General features: G+C 59.4%; 1 protein-coding gene across 5 annotated transcripts; it reads right to left on the bottom strand.

Annotated features, from left to right (window-relative positions):
* Nucleotides 1-2,876: 2,876 nt before the first annotated feature.
* On the bottom strand, nucleotides 2,877-14,931 carry NFE2L1 (NFE2 like bZIP transcription factor 1). Of its 5 annotated transcripts, none has more exons than XM_056515914.1 (7): nucleotides 14,864-14,931; nucleotides 13,921-14,145; nucleotides 12,962-13,446; nucleotides 7,744-7,959; nucleotides 7,248-7,337; nucleotides 6,279-6,440; nucleotides 2,877-6,100 (listed from the first exon to the last, which is right to left on the bottom strand). In XM_056515914.1, the coding sequence occupies exons 3-7, from the start codon at nucleotides 13,442-13,444 to the stop codon at nucleotides 4,766-4,768; spliced, it is 2,286 nt and encodes a 761-aa protein (XP_056371889.1). In that variant the 5' UTR covers nucleotides 13,445-13,446; nucleotides 13,921-14,145; nucleotides 14,864-14,931; the 3' UTR covers nucleotides 2,877-4,765. The 5 variants fall into 5 exon arrangements, with proteins under 5 accessions (XP_056371889.1, XP_056371891.1, XP_056371890.1 ...); XM_056515916.1 differs by having other exon boundaries at nucleotides 14,812-14,901; XM_056515915.1 differs by lacking the exon at nucleotides 14,864-14,931 and adding an exon at nucleotides 14,274-14,652.
* Between the last annotated feature and the right edge of the window lie 3,903 nt (nucleotides 14,932-18,834).

Raw genomic sequence — 18,834 nt, 5'->3', positions numbered from 1 at the left:
TGGATGATGGATGGATGGATGATGGATGGATGATGGATGGATGGATGGATGATGGATGGATGGATGATGGATGGATGGATGATGGATAATGGATGGATGATGGATGGATGGATGGATGATGGATGGATGATGGATGGATGATGGATGGATGGATGGATGGATGGATGATGGATGGATGGATGATGGATGGATGATGGATGGATGGATGGATGGATGGATGGATGGATGGATGATGGATGGATGGATGATGGATGGATGGATGGATGATGGATGGATGGATGATGGATGGATGGATGGATGGATGATGGATGGATGGATGATGGATAGATGGATGATGGATGGATGGATGGATGGATGGATGATGGATGGATGGATGGATGGATGGATGATGGATGGATGGATGACGGATGGATGGATGATGGATGGATGATGGATGATGGATGGATGGATGGATGGATGGATGATGGATGGATGGATGGATGGATGGATGATGGATGGATGATGGATGATGGATGGATGGATGATGGATGGATGATGGATGGATGATGGATGATGGATGGATGGATGGATGATGGATGATGGATGGATGATGGATGGATGATGGATGGATGATGGATGGATGGTGGATGGATGATGGATGGATGGATGATGGATGGATGATGGATGGATGATGGATGGATGATGGATGGATGGATGGATGGATGATGGATGGATGATGGATGGATGATGGATGGATGATGGATGGATGGTGGATGGATGATGGATGGATGGATGGATGGATGATGGATGGATGATGGATGATGGATGGATGGATGGATGATGGATGATGGATGGATGATGGATGGATGATGGATGGATGATGGATGGATGGATGATTGATGGATGATGGATGATGGATGGATGATGGATGGATGATGGATGGATGATGGATGGATGATGGATGGATGGATGGATGGATGATGGATGGATGGATGGATGATGGATGGATGGATGGATGATGGATGGATGATGGATGGATGGATGATGGATGGATGGATGGATGGATGGATGGATGATGGATGATGGATGGATGGATGATGGATGGATGGATGATGGATGATGGATGATGGATGGATGGATGATGGATGGATGGATGGATGGATGGATGGATGGATGGATGATGGATGATGGATGATTGATGGATGATGGATGGATGGATGGATGGATGGATGGATGGATGATGGATGGATAATGGATGGATGGATGGATGGATGGATGGATGGATGATGGATGATGGATGGATGATGGATGGATGATGGATGGATGGATGGATGATGGATGGATGGATGGATGGATGATGGATGGATGGATGGATGATGGATGGATGGATGGATGGATGATGGATGGATGGATGGATGGATGATGGATGGATGGATGGATGGATGGATGGATGGATGGATGTGGCTCCTGCTAGCCCATAGTGGAAGGGGGTCACCTCTGGGCCTGGAGGAGGAGGAGGTTCCAGGGGGAGGGTTAGTGGAGGAGGGTTCTTGGAGGAAGGAGGAAGAGGAGGGTTCCTGGAGGAGGATGGTGGTTCCTGGAGGAGGAAGACAAGGGTTCTTGAATGAGGAGGATGGTGGTTCCTGGAGGAAGAGAAGGGTTCTTGGAGGAAGATGACGATGGCTCCTTGAGGAAGATGATGGCTCCTGGAAGAAGATGATTATTCCTGGGAAGGAGGAGGATTCTTGGAGGAGGATGGTGGCCCCAGGAGGAAATGGTGGCTCCTGGAGGAAGATGAGCACAGATCCCAGGAGGAGCCGTGGATCCAATCCCAGGAGGAGCCGTGGATCCAGTCCCAGGAGGAGCAGTGGATCCAGTCCCAGGAGGAGCAGTGGATCCAATCCCAGGAGGAGCAGTGGATCCAGTCCCAGGAGGAGCAGTGGATCCAGTCCCTGTGGAAGATCAGTGGATCCAGTCCCAGGAGGAGCAGTGGATCCAGTCCCTGTGGAAGATCAGTGGATCCAATCCCAGGAGGAGCAGTGGATCCAGTCCCTGTGGACGATCAGTGGATCCAGTCCCAGGAGGAGCAGTGGATCCAGTCCCTGTGGACGATCAGTGGATCCAGTCCCAGGAGGAGCAGTGGATCCAGTCCCAGGAGGAGCCGTGGATCCAGTCCCAGGAGGAGCAGTGGATCCAATCCCAGGAGGAGCAGTGGATCCAATCCCAGGAGGAGCAGTGGATCCAATCCCAGGAGGAGCCGTGGATCCAATCCCAGGAGGAGCAGTGGATCCAATCCCTGTGGAAGATCAGTGGATCCAATCCCAGGAGGAGCCGTGGATCCAGTCCCAGGAGGAGCCGTGGATCCAGTCCCTGTGGAAGATCAGTGGATCCAGTCCCAGGAGGAGCAGTGGATCCAATCCCAGGAGGAGCAGTGGATCCAATCCCAGGAGCAGTGGATCCAGTCCCAGGAGGAGCAGTGGATCCAGTCCCTGTGGATGATCAGTGGATCCCTTCCCTTGAGCTCCCTGCACCGTCCCAAAGAATCCTTGTGGGATTTTCTGCCAGCTGGGATCCCACCCTAACCCAGGCCCTGAGGAGTATCTCCCAGGAGGAGAGCAGGAAGCACCTGGGATCCAGTGGGGATCCAATGTGGATTGATTGTGGATCTTGCTTTTCCTTCTCCATTTCCTTCTCCATTTTTTTCTTTTCCTTTCTCCATATCCTTTTCCTTCTTTATCTCCTTCTCCATTTCCTTCTCCTTTCCCATACCCTGCAGGGCTGGAACAACTCCCTCCCATCCAGTCTGGATCTGGAGCTGCCCTGATGGCAGAAAATCCCCGAATTCCCACAATTTCATCCCCCAAATCCCAAATAAAACCCCCTGGAGCCGAGGCTGGTACAGTGAATAAGCCGTTTTTATTTTTTGTCCTGTGCTCACAACAATCTCTCTTCTCTCCCTGACAGGTCACAGATCATTCAAATCAAAAAAAGTTTCTAAGAGGAAAAAAAAAAATAATAATTTAAAACACACGCACAGGGCTCTCTCTCCATTCCAACCTCCCCACATCCCAACTTGTGCTTCATTCCCGGGAAGCTGGAGGGGGCTCGGGGCTCCCATCCAGCCAATCCCAGCTCCAAACATTCCCAAAAAAACCTGGAAAACATTCCCACAAACCCACACACATCTTGCCAGCGGGCCTTCCCTGCTGCTTTCCCAGGTGGAACAACCACCCTGGAATCCTCCTTGGATCCCGTGCACAGGACTGGCTCGGAAAAGCCGTTACTTTATTTTATTTTATTTATTTTTTTAAGCTTTTTTTTTTCTTTTTTTTTTTTAATTTTTTTTTTTTTTCGTTTCTATTTTTTTTTTTCTGGTTGCTGGTAAAGTCAGAACACTCCCAGCTGTGCTATATGGAAATACAGCTCTAGGATGGTCTCCGAGGTGTGGAGACCTGACAGTGATCAAGGCACTACCCCCACCCCCCTCCTGAAAAACAAAGGAAGTCAGACCAACACCTCTAGGGACAGAAGAGAATCCTATAATGTGATCACACGGTTACACGGAATCTTTATGGCAAAGAGAACATTGAGCAGCTTTCAACGTTTGGGCTTCTCCCTTTTTTTTGTTTTTTTCTTTTTAAGGTTTTTTTTTTTTTTTTAGTTTTTTTTTTGTTTGTTTTTTTTTACTCAACACAAGCACTCCTAGACCCTAACAGGGGGGTGAAAAAAAATCAAGGCTGGAACCCCCAAGAACCCCAAGCGCGGTTACGGGACGGGGACCTGCAGGTGTTGAATGCTCGAGGTGACACCCCAAGGTGACACCCCAAGGTTGGGATCGGGGTCCCAGCGCTCCCCTTGTGCTGTTCCTGACCCAAAACTTCCTCCCCAAGCGTTTCCCAGGAGAAGCAGGCGGGTGCTGAGTGCTCAGGAACGGATCCTGCTGCTCCTCTCTTCCCGATCCCCCCTGGCCCTTCTTCCTCCCAGGATGGTTTTCCTGCCCTTTCCCCCGGCTCTGAGCATCCTCGGGCAGGAAAGGGTTAATGGGAGTCACCCCCCCCCCGGCTCTGAGGTTCCTCGGGCAGGAAAGGGTTAATGGAAGTCACGCCACTTTTGTGTCTCTGCACGTGTGCCCTGGTCTGATCTCTGATCATCGAGGAAGGAGAAATCTGGAATATCTCACACACACCGATGGCAAAAAACAGGGTTGGGATCAAAGGAAAAAACTGGAAAAAAAACCAAAAACGAACCAAAAAATAAAATAACGGGAAAAAAAAATAAAAACAACCAACTACCTGAAATCACAGAACTTTGGAAGTTCAGAAAAACGTCTCTCCTATAACTTGGTTTGAAGTCCATTCGCTTAAATCTCTTTTTTTTTTTTTTCTTGTTTTTTTGTGGGTTTTTTCTCTTATTTAAAGCCAGTTCCTAACAGTAGTTTGTTTTTTTTTTTTCTTTTTTTTTGTTTTTTTTTTTTTCTTTTTTTTTGTTTTATCCACCTCGTGCCAACCTCCCCCAGCAGCGATGCCAGCTCGTCCCTGCTCTCCCCAGCGTTTTTCGGGGGGCTGGGCGGTGGCAGCTGGGCTTTGTGTGTGTGTGTGGGGGGTGAGCAGCTCCGTCCCCCCCTTCCTGCAGGGACGGCCGCTCCCGCAGCAGAGTCCCCGGCGCGCGCCGCGTGCGGTTCCAGAAGACAGAATTCGGATAAGAAGGCATCACAAAGTTCCCCTCCGCAAGCAACTTTTCCAGGCTCGGCCCTCGTCCCCCAGCTTCTCCCTTCCGCCGCCGCCTTTCACTTCCTGCGGTCCTTCTGCTTGCGCTCCTGGCGCCGCGGCTGCGGCTCGGCGGGCGCGGGCGCGCGGGGGATCAGCAGCACGCTGCCGTCGCTGCCGTACTGCAGCGCGTACCGGCTGGGCGAGTAGGGCCGGCCCTGCTCGTCCCGCAGCCGCCCGAACACCTCCTGGTACAAGCTCTGCACTTTCTGCTTCATCTGCCGGATGGATTTGAGGAATTCCACCTTCTCCCTGAGCAGTTTGGACTTGTCGCGCTGCAGCTCCTCCACGTCGCGCTCCAGGTTGAGGATGGTGTCCAGCTTTCTCTTGCGGCAGTTCTGGGCGGCCATCTTGTTCTTGCCGCGCCGGCGGATGTCGCGGATGAGGCTGAGCTGCGCCTCGCTCAGCTGGTACTTGGACAGCAGCTCGTTGAACTCCTCCACGGGCAGGTTGATGATCTTGTCGTTGGTGAAGGGGATCTTCATGGCCCTGGCGCGGTGCTCGTCGCGGCTCAGCTGCTTGTCCAGCAGCTCCGACGGTTTTTCCTTGCCGCTCTTCTTGCCGGCGCCGGGCGCTTTGGGCTCCTCGGGGTCCAGGGCACCCGGGGCCATGTTGTAGGTGTGGTTGTGGCCAACGTGCTCCAGGTAAGGCAGGTAATGGAGCTGAGCCGGGTCCTGGTAGCTCATGCGGCAGAACTTGCTGTACTCTGGCTGGTAGCCAACCGCCCCTTCCGCTTCCTCAAAGTCCACGTTCTCCGAGTCCGAGCTGTAGCCCACGGCGCCTTCCTCGGAAAACGAGGAGGAGGAAGAGGACGAAGAGGAAGAGGACGATGAGGACGAGGCTTCGGAGCTGCTCAGGGACGCGGGGCTGTGGCCGGAATCCAGGGAAAGACCTGAGTCGGAATCGAACTCCTCTTCCAGCTGCGAGGCCTGCACGGGGTTGAAGCCCTCCTCGATGGCCAAGTCCATCAGGCTGATCTCATCCAGCATGGCCTCGTCCAGGAGCCCTCCCAGGGGGTCGGGCAGCTCGGGCCCGGCCGTCTCGTTGCCCGTGCTGTTCATCTGGGGCGGGAAGAAGATCCCGCTCAGGTTGGTGGAGCCGAAGGTGCTGTTGAGGCCGGTGGAGTTGTCGGGCGCCAGCTGCAGCAGGGCCGAGCCGCCCGCCATGGACGAGGGGCTCTCCATGTCCGAGCTGAAGAGGGAGAAGTCCTGGGAGCAGCTGCCCAGCGAGGCCTGATGCAGGCTGACGTTCTGGTTGATGGGCGTGCCGGGGGCCAGGCTGTAGTTGGACGCCAGCAGGTCCCCGCCGGTGCTGCCGTACAGGCTCTCGGCGCTCGTGCTGTTCACCTCCATGGCCTGCAAGAGACGTGGCACAGCTGCCGGAGCGGCTCCGCTGCCAAGGACGCTTCCAGAGCGCAGGGAAGGAGCTCGCAGACGCCACGGGGACGGCGCGGCGTCACCGCAGCGTCACCGCACCCGCCAGGACCCGAATTCACGGGGGGACAAAGCCCTTCCCGCCCCTCCCGGAGCCCACCTGCATCTCCATGATGGACATCAGGTCCTGCCACTGCTGCTCCAGGTCGAAGGGCGACTCGTTCTCGGCCAGGAGAGGGGACAGCAGGCTGGGGGGGCCGCCCGGGGCCCGGCTCTGCCCGGGCACGGCTTCGCTCAGGGCGGAGACATCCGCAGCTGGGAACTGAGCACGGCAGGGAAATCAGGGCTGGGAGCTCGGGGAGGCTCAGGGACACCTGGGGATGCTCAGGGATGGGAACTCAGGGATGCTCAGGGAGATTTGGGGATGCTCAGGGATATTTTGGGATACTCAGGATGCTCGGGGATGGACACTCAGGGATAATCGGGATTGCACAGGGATATTCAGGGATGGACACTCAGGATTGCACAGAGATATTCAGGGATGAACACTCAGGGATGCAGAGGGATATTCAGGGATGCTCGGGGCTGGACACTCAGGGATTCTCAGGGACGCTCAGGGTTGCACAGGGATGGACTCTCAGGGATGTTCAGGATTGCACAGGGATATTCAGGGATGGACACTCAGGGATGCTCAGGGACGCTCAGGGTTGCACAGGGATGGACTCTCAGGGATGTTCAGGATTGCACAGGGATATTCAGGGATGGACACTCAGGGATGCTCAGGGACGCTCAGGGTTGCACAGGGATGGACTCTCAGGGATGCTCGGCATTGCACAGGGATATTCATGGATGGACACTCAGGGATGCACAGGGAAGGATGTTCAGGGATGCCTGGGGATTCTCAAGGATGCTCAGGGATGCAGCCACCCCCCAGCCCAGCGCCCTTCCCGCCCGCTTTGCCACGAACTAACGCGGAGCAAAGCCAGGAGGCTTCAATTAATGACAGCCCCCCCTCCCCGGGTGCTTTCACAGGATGCCTGGAGCCTCCTGGAGCAGCCAAACCCAACCTGCCGCTGTGGGAGAAGCGTGAGAGGCAGGGAGAGGCTCAGGAGGGACCCTGTGGGCTCACCTCGGAATTGTCCCCGAAAGGGAAGGTGGCCTCCAGCAGCCTAAGGCACTCCTCCAGGGACAGGGCTGTCTGATCCTCCGCACCGGGCACCTGCGGGGAGAGCAGACACACGGAATGGGAGCCGCGGGCTCGGGGAGGTGCTGCTGAGGAATCAGCTCCCTTCCAGCAGGGCTCCAGCACAGCACATCCAAAAAAGAGCCAGAGCCCCACCCAGTGCTCCTTCGCTGGCTCCATCCTCCCGCTCCAGGCTACGGGAAAGCGCCAGCGCTGCCGCTCCCGGCCAGCCTGCTGTCCCCTGCTGTCCCCTGCTGTCCCCTCCGGCCACGCAGGCCAGGGGGACTCTGCGGCTGCCCACGGGGACACGGCCGGCCCTGCCCAAATCCTGCTGCCCACCTGGGCCAGCCCTGCTGCTGCTGCTGCTGCTGCTGGAACAGCCCCCGCACAGGCACCGGCACCGGCACAGCCCGAGGGCCCCGGGAGCGCCCAGGGGTGTTACCTGCGCAGGGAAACTCTCCCCGGTCTCTCCATCAACTAGCGGGATTCTATCCAAGACCTCATTCCCTGCACTCCTCCAGCTGTCCCCGCGCTCCCTCCCATCGCTCAGCTCTTTGTCCACTTCGCTCTCTTTCTGACGGTGGCTGTAGTCAAAAATCTCTCGCCCAGCGCCGAGATCAATATCCTGTCTCCACAGGATGTCAATCAAATCGATGTCCTGCAAGACAGACCACATTTCCTTCAGCCCCCTGGCCTAAGGAGGAGGAGGGGGGGATCCCCACCCAGCGGCCCCTCCCCAGGGACCCCCCGCCCGGCCCGCAGCCCACCCGCCGGGCTCCCCTCCTCCTGCGCCGCTGCCGGGGCTCCGGCGCCCCGCGGGCCGGCCGGGAGCGGCTCTGCGGGCTCCGCATGGCCGGTGCTGCCCTGCCCGCCGCCCATGGCCGCCCGCCCGCCGCCGGGGGAGGCGGCGGGGGCCGCCCGGGCCCGCGTCGCGGCGGTGGCTGCGCCGTGCCCGCCTTGCATCAGCCCGTGGTGCCATCCCGGCCATTTGCATAAGGGGTGGGGTGGCAGGAAAATCCCCGCATTCCCACCCACCTGATGCAACTTGAGCCGCCGCCGCCGCTGCTCCGCCGGGCCCCTGCCCGCTCCCCGCCGGTAGCGGGCTGCCCGCAGCGCCCCGGGCACCCTCCCGCAGCCCCCCGCTCGTCGGGGCGGCCCCGGTACCTTTCTCATGTCCCCAGCTGCCGCCCGGGCCGCGGCGCACGCCGATCATGGTCCCCGGGGGAGGAAGAGGAGGAGGAGGAGGCGGCGGCGGGGAGGGCTGGCCGGGGCGCGGCGCCGCGCACGCATCGCCGGCCGGGGCGGCGGCGGCGGCGGCAGCGGCGGCGGGGGGAGCCGCGCTCCGCTCCGCCCCACCGGCCACAGGTGCCCGCGCGGCCCCGCTGCGGCGGCAGCAGCCGCCCCCGCCCCCGGTGCGGCGGATGCTGCTGTGGCTGCGGCGGCGGCCCCCGGGGCCGGGAGGGGCTCGGGAGGGACCGGGAGGGGCTCGGCGGGGCCGCCCCCCCCCCCCAACCCTCCCCCCGCCGTTCCCGGCTGCGGCGGCCGCCAAGCCCCGCCCCCTCCGCCAGGCCCCGCCCCCGCCCTGCCGGGATGCGGCGCGCCCGGGCCACGCCCCCTCCGCCGATGGCCCCGCCCCGCCCCGGGCGGTGGCCGCGACCAATCAGCGCCAACGGGGGCCGCCGCCCTGACCAATCAGCGCCGGCGGGGGCCGCCCGCTCAGCCAATCAGCGCCCGCCGGGCCGCGCCCCCGCCCTGGTGCAGCGGGGCCGCCCCCCCACCCCCCCCCCCCCCCCCCCCGGCCCCGCCCGCACCGCACCGGGAATGGGGAACGGGGGGCGGGGAACACCGGGACCCCCGGCCCGGGCACCGACACGGCCCGGGTCACCTTGGCCACGTCCCCCGGGACACCCCGGCCCGGAGTGCGCGACCCGCGGGGAGCCCCTTCCCCTCCTCCCTCCCGCGCTCCTCGGCCCGGGCCCGGTAACCGCGGCCAAGTGTAAGGAGATCCCCCCGCCGGGGGGGTGACGGCGCTGAGCCCCCGCAGCTCATCACATGCCCCACGTATTTTTATCCTCGTGTTGTGGAAACGGCCCCGGGCACGGAGCCTCCGCCGCCCTCCCCACCCCCAATGCTGCAGAGGGAAGCGCTGGGATTTAATCCCAGCTTTGTCTTTAACCCCGGCTCAAAATGGGCATTTTTTTATCCGTGGGATAAAAATCAAGTGGATTTCATAATTCCCCTGACCCCCCCCCCACCCCGCCCCGCCCCGCTCTCCGGGTGCTGCAACGCCCGAAGAAAGGAAAAAAAAAAAAAAAAATCCCCGCACAGCATTCCCGGAGCGAGTTCCAGCTTCCCAAAATTATTTATATCGCCCGTATTCCCCCGGCAAGGTCGCGCCTGGGCCGCGCACAACCCACCGGGAGTCGCAATGTGCCAGGAAAAGTCATGGAAAAATTTCCAGCCCGGCCCCTGGAGCCATCTGCAGCTCCATCCCCGCCCGGCCCGCCGGGGCAGAGCCCTGCGGAGCTCCGGGATATTCCCGCTGGGGAGATCTGCGGCTCGCTCCGCGTTTTCCAGGGACTCAGGGTGAAAAAAAATCCCACCCAATAAAAAAAAAAAAAAAAAAAAAAAAAAAATCCCAAATGAAAATGTGGGAGTTGAGGGGAGGGAGGGCAGCGGGATGGGGTGAGGGAGTGACGTGGGAACCAGACGGGATTTCCTGGAGCGACAGCGGCCGCTGCTCCTGTCCGGCACGGCTTTGGGGAGAAACGGGGGAAACAGAGCCCTGAGAGGGAGCGGGGATGGGGGAGAACCGGGACTGGGGAGAAACGGGGGAAACAGAGCCCCGAGAGGGAGCGGGGATGGGGGAGAACTGGGGTCAGGGGGAAATGGGGGAAACAGAGCCCCGAGAGGGAGCGGGGATGGGGGAGAACCGGGATTGGGGAGAAACGGGGGAAACAGAGCCCTGAGAGGGAGCAGGGATGGGGGAGAACCTGGACTGGGGGGAAATGTGGGAAACAGAGCCCCGAGAGGGAGCGGGGATGGGGGAGAACCGGGATTGGGGAGAAATGTTTAAAACAGAGCCCCGAGAGGGAACAGGGATGGGGGAGAACTGGGGTCAGGGGGAAATGGGGGAAGCAGAGCCCTGAGAGCCAGGAAGGATGCGGGAAGAGCCGGGACCGGGAAGGTGCGGCCGCAGATCTCCCGCGCCCACCCCTCCCTGATCCCCAGCCCGGGTCCCACTCCCAGCACATCCAGGCCCTCTGGAAAACGGCAGCTCCCGGCTCCTCTGCTCCTGGATTCCCCAAAACCCGATCCCTGATCTCGATCCCTGACCGCAGGAAGCTCCTCAGGGCCAGGAATCCCAAACTCAGGAAGGGCGGCGGAGCCTCCCCGAGTGACCTTGCACAGGGCGAGGACCCGGCCGGTCCCTCGCCATTCCCGGCGCCGGGAACCGCCTCCCGGGAATCCCCCGGGATCAGCACAGGGTGGGGACGTGCCCGTGTCCCCTGACCCTCCAGCACCTCCAAGGCCGCCAGCCCAGAGCGGGATTTTCCCCCTGGAAATCCCTGGAAACCCGCAGGGAAAAGCGGGATGACATTCCCAGCGCCTCCGGAAGCACCGGCAGCCCCGGAAGCATCTCCAGGGCTGTCACTGCGGCGCTCCCCGCACCCATCCCCACAGCCCGGCCCTGCTCCCAAACCCCCATCCCAAATCCCCATCCTGATCCCAAATCCCCATCCTGATCCCAATCCCTGCTGCACCACACAGCAGCAGCTCCCTGGGCACCTCCCGGCAGGGCTGGGCATGGCAGAGCCGTGCTGCAAGGACCTGAGGATGTGGATTGGCACTGACAGCCCCATTCCACAGCCCTGCAAGGACCTGAGCATGTGGATTGGCACTGACAGCCCCATTCCACAGCCCTGCAAGGACCTGAGAACGTGGATTGGCACTGACAGCCCCATTCCACAGCCCTGCAAGGACCTGAGGATGTGGATTGGCACTGACTGCCCCATTCCACAGCCCTGCAAGGACCTGAGGATGTGGATTGGCACTGACAGCCCCATTCCACAGCCCTGCAAGGACCTGAGCATGTGGATTGGCACTGACAGCCCCATTCCACAGCCCTGCAAGGACCTGAGGATGTGGATTGGCACTGACTGCCCCATTCCACAGCCCTGCAAGGACCTGAGAACGTGGATTGGCACTGACAGCCCCATTCCACAGCCCTGCAAGGACCTGAGCATGTGGATTGGCACTGACAGCCCCATTCCACAGCCCTGCAAGGACCTGAGGATGTGCATCAGCACTGACACCTCCATTCCACAGCCCTGCAAGGACCTGAGGATGTGCATCAGCACCAACCAGTTCCATTCTATAGACCTGCAAGGACCTAAAGACATGGATCAGCACTGACCACTCCTATTCCTTGACCCCGAAAAGACCTGAGGATGTGGATCACCACTGACATCCCCATTCCACAACCCTGCAAGGACCTGAGGCCATGGATCACCCTCTCTCTGCAGCCCTGAAAGGACTCAAGGCCATGGAATCACCATTGACCCTTCAGTTCCTTCACCCTGGAATGACCCAGGGTTGGGAATCACCACTGACGCCCCCTCTACAACCCTGAAAGGACCTGAAGATGTTGATCAGCACTGACAGCCCCATTCCCTGACCATGCAAGGACCCAAGACCATGGCATAGCACTGACATCCCCATTTCACAACCCTGCAAGGACCCCAGGCCATGGATCACCACTGACACCCCCATTCCCTGACCCTGGAAGGACCTGAGGACACAGATCACCACTGAAACCCTCTCCCCATGGCCCTGGAACGATCCAAGGCTGGAAATCACCACTGACAGTCCCATTCCCTGACCCTGCAAGGACCCCAGGCCATGATCAGCCCCCCAGGCCCCAGGATGTGCCAAAGGCAGCCCTGCCAGAACCACAGCAGAGCTCCCAGGGCCTGGAATTGCATCCCAACTTTCCCAAAGGTCCTGGTCCAAGCAAGAAAACCAAAACTCCCTCCCAGTCCAGCTCTGCCCAGCTGGCTGGGGAGGAAAACTGAGAAAGGAGCTGAATCTGGGGACGGAAACTGAGCAGGAACTGGCTCCAGGGAAGGAAAACTGAGAGAGGAACTGGATCATGGGGAGGAAAACCGAGCAAGGATTCAGCTCATGGGAAGGAAAACTGAGCAGGAACTGGCTTCAGGGAAGGAAAACTGAGAGAGGAGCAGGATCTGGGAGGGAAAACTGAGAGGAGCCGGTTCCTGGGGAAGAAAACTGAGAGAGGAGCCGGTTCCTGGCCAGGCTCCAGCCCAGCAACCCAACCACCTGCTCCACACCTGGGCCAGGACTCTTTCCCAACACTCCTGTTTATTTCCCAGCTGGATTGATCGCTTTCCCAATCCTGAGAGTCACATGGGGCCCGCAGCTCCTTCCCCCTCCTTTCACTGCTCCTCTGGAGCAGACAAAAAGGGAAAATCGCCCTGGAATTACCCCCGGAGCGCTGAAACCGAGCCGTGATTCAGGATTGCGACATCCCCGAGTGCCAAACACAGCAACATCCAGAGCTCTGCTTGTTGGGAGGCCAAAACCCTCCCTTAAAACAACAACAAAAAAAAAAAAAAAAAAAATGAAACACTGTTTCCTACCTCCTTGGTGAGGTCTCCATTGCCAGGCGCTGCCACAGCTCCCAGATCCTCCAGCTCCTCCCCGAATCCCTGCTCAGCTCCGCTCTCCCTCACGGCGCCGTCCCCCGCGCTGCCGTCCTGCACGGCCCCGGGCTGCCCGCCGGACACGGAGCCCTCGGGATCCCTGTGCACCAGCCAGGCACTGACCTCGGTGCTGGGCACCTGGAACCTGTCCAGAGCCCTCACCTGGCTGAGCAGGCGGCGGGCAGTGAAGTAATAGTCCAGCTCGACGCTCTTGGGGTGGATGCCATATCCGTCCAAGGTGTTGCGCAGGTTGTGGAACTGGGTCTGGGTGTAGGCAGAGCTCTGGCCCAGGATGATCTCCCGCAGGGGGGGCAGCTGCGAGCTCAGGTAGGTGTCCACGTCCACGCGCACGCCGATGAGGCTCAGCAGGATGGTGAACTGGATCAGGCCCTCGGTGAAGTATTTCTTCAGAGAGAGCATTTCTGGTAGTGGGGAAAAAAACAACAAAAAAACAAACGAAACAAAGAGAGGAAAAACAAAGAGTGAGGTTGGGAATTCCAACGAGGCGGTGGCAGAGGAGGGTGAAGCCTCCACACAACAGGTTGGGTGGGTTTGGCTTTGCTCTGCCCCACTTTCAAACAGAATCGTCTCTGCCTGCTAAAAACCAGGAGAACCTGAGGCTGGTCAGGTTTTCCCAGGCTGTTTGTGCCCCTCAAAACCTGGAGAGATCCAGGGAGGCAGGGAGGAGTCCAGGAGAAAAGTTTAAAGAATGCTCCAAAAGGTTTTTTAGTTCAACAAGGTTTGGTTTTCCTCTGAAAAGTCAGGAAATTGTTGCGTGGAGAACTGGAGAAAATCAAAGTTCAAACATGGGAACTCTCCCCAGCAGCTCCACCCTCGCCTTTCCCTTTTGTTTTTATCACGCGGGGACGCGGAATTCCATGTTCCATGTGACTTACTGTCCGAAAACTCCACATGCAGCGACCTCCTCTGTCCCCCCGCGGCTCCCCACGCTCCGGGACGGGCTCTGCTCCTTCCAGCAGCTCCTCCTTCCCTTCTCCGGCTCCTCTCCCTTCCCCTCTTCTGCTCCCGACGCTTTTTGAAGGAGCCTTTTATGAGTCAAAGGTCCCGAGCATGGGAAGGTCCAAAGACTCCAACGCTCCTGGCTGCGATTTCATCAGCAGCTGAAATGTAACCAGAGAGCAAACACGGTAACACCGGGCCACCACCCTGCTCGCACAGCGCCTGCCCCCCGCAAAAACCCAGGGAATTTCGCTGGAATTCCCGATTTTCCTCGGTCTCGCCGGGTTACCTTCGGGGACAGCGCTGTCCACGCTTCCCCTGCCCGCGCTATTCTTAGGCTGGTGCGTCAACTTCCCGCTGGCTGAAGGAATCCGCCTCCCTTTGCTTTGCTTTGCTTTGCTTTGCTCAGCCCGGTTTCCAGCCGGGCCGGGCCTTTTCCATAAAACACCGGGACCGCTCCCGGGCCCGCCCCGCTCCCACCTCCCGCAGCGCCGGGGCGGCTCCCGCCGCGCGGGGAGAAGCGCCCGGGCCCTGAGCTTGCGGCTCCAGGATTATGGGAGGTCCCCGGTTTTGGGGGGTCCCCGATTTTGGGGGGTTTCCCCCAACGGGGGCCACGTGCGCTCCCCGTTCCCCTTTTCCCGGGGCCCTTTAAGACCCCACGTGACCTCAACACCCCCCCCCCCCCCTTCCCCACCCGCGCGCGCGCGCGCGGCGCCACGTGACCCCGCCCCACCCGCGCGCGCGCTCCCGCGGGCCTCGCCGTCCCCCCTCAGCGCCGCCCGCCCCGCCCCGCCCCGCGCACGCCGCCGCCGCCGCCACCCCCGTGCCTTCCGCACGCCTCCCCCGCACTCTCCAGCGCGGATCCGCCCCCGCCGGTACCCGCCGGGCTCCGCCGCCGCTCCGGCCCCGCCGCCGCCGCTCCCGCTCCCCGCCCCGGCCCAACCGCCCCCCCCCGCCCGCCTCGCGCGGCGCCGCCGCCAATCACCGCCCGCCGAGGGGAGGCGGGAGCGAGGCGCGGGCCAATGGGGAGAGGCCGGCGGAGAGTTGCTCCCGCCTCCCCGGCTCCGCTTTGATTGGCAGGAGAACTGACAAATGGGCGAGCGAGGAGGTGCGGGCGGCCCTCGCGCTCGGAGCGGCTGAGCCAATGGGAAATGAGAAACAGGGTAGCGCGGCTCTCTATGCTGTGGGGTTGATTGACAGGACATGCAGCCAATAGAGCGTAAAGCCCTCACTGAGTGACAGCCACATTAACCAATGAAACGACGCGCAGAGACCGCGGGCTTGAGCGGCAGCAACGCGCACCAATCACAGCAGGGCGGCAGCACCGCCCCTTCGCTCCGCAGCCGTTGCCACGGCAACGGGCGCCCCGGGCCCTCAGCGGGGTGAGGCCGCCATGGCGGGGCCGCCACCGCCCCAGCGTCCCCGCCGAGCCGCAGGAGGCTCTTCCGAGGCGGCGACTGAGCCTCATTTCCCTCTGGAGCACCCGGGGCCCACCCAGAGCCGCCACAGGCCTCGGGGGTGGTGCTGCTGCTGAACGTCCCCGTCCCTGCGGGGCCCCTGAGCCACCTGGGGACCACCGGGAGGGAGATTTGGGGGTGCTGCTCACCCCAGGTGTTCTCAGGAGGGAGATTTGGGGGCGCAGGCACTGCAATGGCTCCTGGGGGGGACACAGGGACAGCCGCAGCCTCAGCCAGGACCGATGTTTGGTGACTTTTGGGGTGTCAGAAAGGTGAGGAACAGGCTGTGGCTCTTCCCAGCCAGCTCAGCTGCCCCCGGATCTCCCGCTGGATCTGTCGGAGCAGAGGTGGGAAAGCGCTGCTGGCACCAGGCCCTGTCCAGGGTCATCAACCCTGATCCACCCCAAAACCCCATAACCTGATTAAACAGCCGGGGCAGGGTTCAAACCCGCTGCAGGTCGTTCACCCTTTCCCACATGGAGATTTGTGAAGGATTCCTGCCCATCCCTGCTCCACACGGGATTCCTGCCCCTTCCCACATGGATCCCTGTGGGATTCCTGCCCATCCCTGCTCCACACGGGATTCCTGCCCCTTCCCACATGGATATGTGGGGGATTTCTGCCCCTTCCCACATGGATCTGTGAAGGATTCCTGCCCATCCCTGCTCCACACGGGATTCCTGCCCCTTCCGACATGGATCCCTGTGGGATTCCTGCCCATCCCTGCTCCACATGGGATTCCTGCCCCTTCACCCCTTCCCAAATCAATCCCTGTGGGACTCCTGCTCATTCTCCCCTTCCCAAATCAATCCCTGTGGGACTCCTGCCCATTCTCCCCTTCCCAAATCGATCCATGCAGGATTCCTGCCCCTTCCCACATGGATCTGTGAAGGATTCCTGCCCATCCCTGCTCCCTGTGGGGTTCCTGCCCCTTCACTCCTTCCCAAATCGATCCATGCAAGATTCCTGCGCCTTCACTCCTTCCCACATAATCCACTGAAAATTCCTGCCCGTTCTCCCCTTCCCAAATCAATTCCTATGGGATTTCTGCCCCTTCACTCCTTCCCACATGGATCCACGTGGGATTCCTGCCCATCCCGGCTCCACACAGGATTCCTGCTCATTCTCCCCTTCCCAAATCGATCCATGTGGAATTCCTGCACCCAAATCTGTGCCAGCAGGTGGGAGGCCCGGGCAGCACCACCCAGCTCCTGCCATTCCTTCCCCTGCCCATCCCAGACACTCTTCCCTGCCCCAGAAACCTGCCAGGACAAACAGGATGCCACAGACCATGGTTCATCCAAGGGGAGGGAAAAAAACACGGAGAAACCGGCGTGGGATCCGACACCTCGCAGCAGGGTGAGGTTGGTCAGGTTTTCCCAGAGTTTTCCAAGCTCTCTGTGCCCCCCAAAACCTGGAGAGATCCAGGGATGAGTCCAGGGAGACGAGGGAAGGTGTTTGGGAGGCTGTGAGGTGTTTGGGAGGATTTTTGGAGTGTTTTCCACCCTAAACCCTCCCTGGGATGAAGATTTGGGAGTGATGCCCACCCTAAACCCCTCTGGGTTGGATTTTTGGGAATGCTTTCCACCCTAAACCCATCCTGGATTGCATTTTGGGGGTCTTGCCATTGAGGTTAAAGATTTGGGGGTGTTGCCCACACTAAACCCTCTGTGGGTTGGATTTTGGGGGGTGTTTTCCACCCTAAACCCCCCCTGGGCTGGATTTTGGGGGGTGTTTTCCACCCTAAACTCCCCCTGAGATGGAGATTTTGGGATATTTTCCACTTTAAACCCATCCTGGGTTGGATTTTGGAGGTGTTTTCCACCCTAAACCCCCCCTGGGCTGGATTTTGGGGGGTGTTTTCCACCCTAAACCCCCCCTGGGCTGGATTTTGGGGGGTGTTTTCCACCCTAAACTCCCCCTGAGTTGGAGATTTTGGGGATATTTTCCACTTTAAACCCATCCTGGGTTGGATTTTGGAGGTGTTTTCCACCCTAAAGCCTCCCGGGGTTGGATTTTGGGGTCATGGATCCAAAGGGATCATGAGACAGGGCTGAATCCAAGGAAGGATTTTGGGGGGGCTGGATCCTGGAGATTTCTGACTCTCGGCTTTGCTGCTGCCTGTCCCCAATCTCAGCTGGAAATCAGCCCAGGGAACGCCCTCTGGAGCGGGGAGTGCCCGGGCCACACCCGGGAACAGCCACGGGCACGGCCCCCAAATCACAGCTGCCCTAGGGTTGGATTTTGGGGATATTTTCCACCCCAAACCCCCCCGAGTTGGAATTTGGGGGTGTTTTCCACCCTAAACCCACCTTGGGTTGGAGATTTTGGGGGTATTTTCTACTCTAAACCCCCCCGAGGTGGATTTTGGGGGTATTTTCCACCCCAAACACCCCCCGAGTTGGAATTTGGGGATGTTTTCCACCCTGAAGCCCCTCCAGGTTGGGTTTTCAGCGTGATACCCCCACCTAAATTCTCCTCAGGTTGATTTTAGGGGTGTTACCCACCCTAATGCTCCCCAGGCAGGAGATTTGGGGGTGTTTACCACCCTTAACCAATCCTGGGTTGGATTTTGGGGGGTCTTGTCCACCCAGGTTGATTATTTGGAGGTGTTTTCTACCCTAAAACCCCCCTGGGTTGGATTTTGGGGGTATTTTCTACCCTAAACCACCCTGGGTTGGATTTTGGGGGTATTTTCTTCCCTAAAGCCTCTCTGAATTGGAGATTTGGGGGTGTTTTCCATTCTGGGTTGGATTTTGGGGATGTTTTCCATCCTGGGTTGGATTTTGGGGGTGTTTTCCATTCTGGGTTGGATTTTGGGGGTGTTTTCTACCCTAAACCACCCTGGGTTGGATTTTGGGGGTATTTTCTACCCTAAAGCCCCTCAGAATTGGAGATATGAGGGTGTTTTCCACCCTGGGTTGAACTTTGGGGGTGTTTTCCATCCTGGGTTGGATTTTGGGGGTGTTTTCTACCCTAAACCACCCTGGGTTGGATTTTGGGGGTATTTTCTTCCCTAAAGCCCCTCTGAATTGGAGATTTGGGGGTGTTTTCCACCCTGGGTTGGATTTTGGGGGTGTTTTCCATCCTGGGTTGGATTTTGGGGGTGTTTTCTACCCTAAACCACCCTGGGTTGGATTTTGGGGGTATTTTCTTCCCTAAAGCCTCTCTGAATTGGAGATTTGGGGGTGTTTTCCACCCTGGGTTGGATTTTGGGGGTGTTTTCCATTCTGGGTTGGATTTTGGGGGTGTTTTCCACCCTAAAACCCCCCGGGTTGGATTTTGGGGGTATTTTCTACCCTAAAGCCCCTCAGAATTGGAGATATGAGGGTGTTTTCCACCCTGGGTTGAACTTTGGGGGTGTTTTCCATCCTGGGTTGGATTTTGGGGGTG

This window comes from Oenanthe melanoleuca, unplaced genomic scaffold, assembly GCF_029582105.1.
Source record: "Oenanthe melanoleuca isolate GR-GAL-2019-014 unplaced genomic scaffold, OMel1.0 S123, whole genome shotgun sequence".
NCBI classification, from domain to species: domain Eukaryota; kingdom Metazoa; phylum Chordata; class Aves; order Passeriformes; family Muscicapidae; genus Oenanthe; species Oenanthe melanoleuca.
Note: the sequence above shows the minus strand (reverse complement) of the source record. Positions and strands in the feature narration are given on the sequence as shown.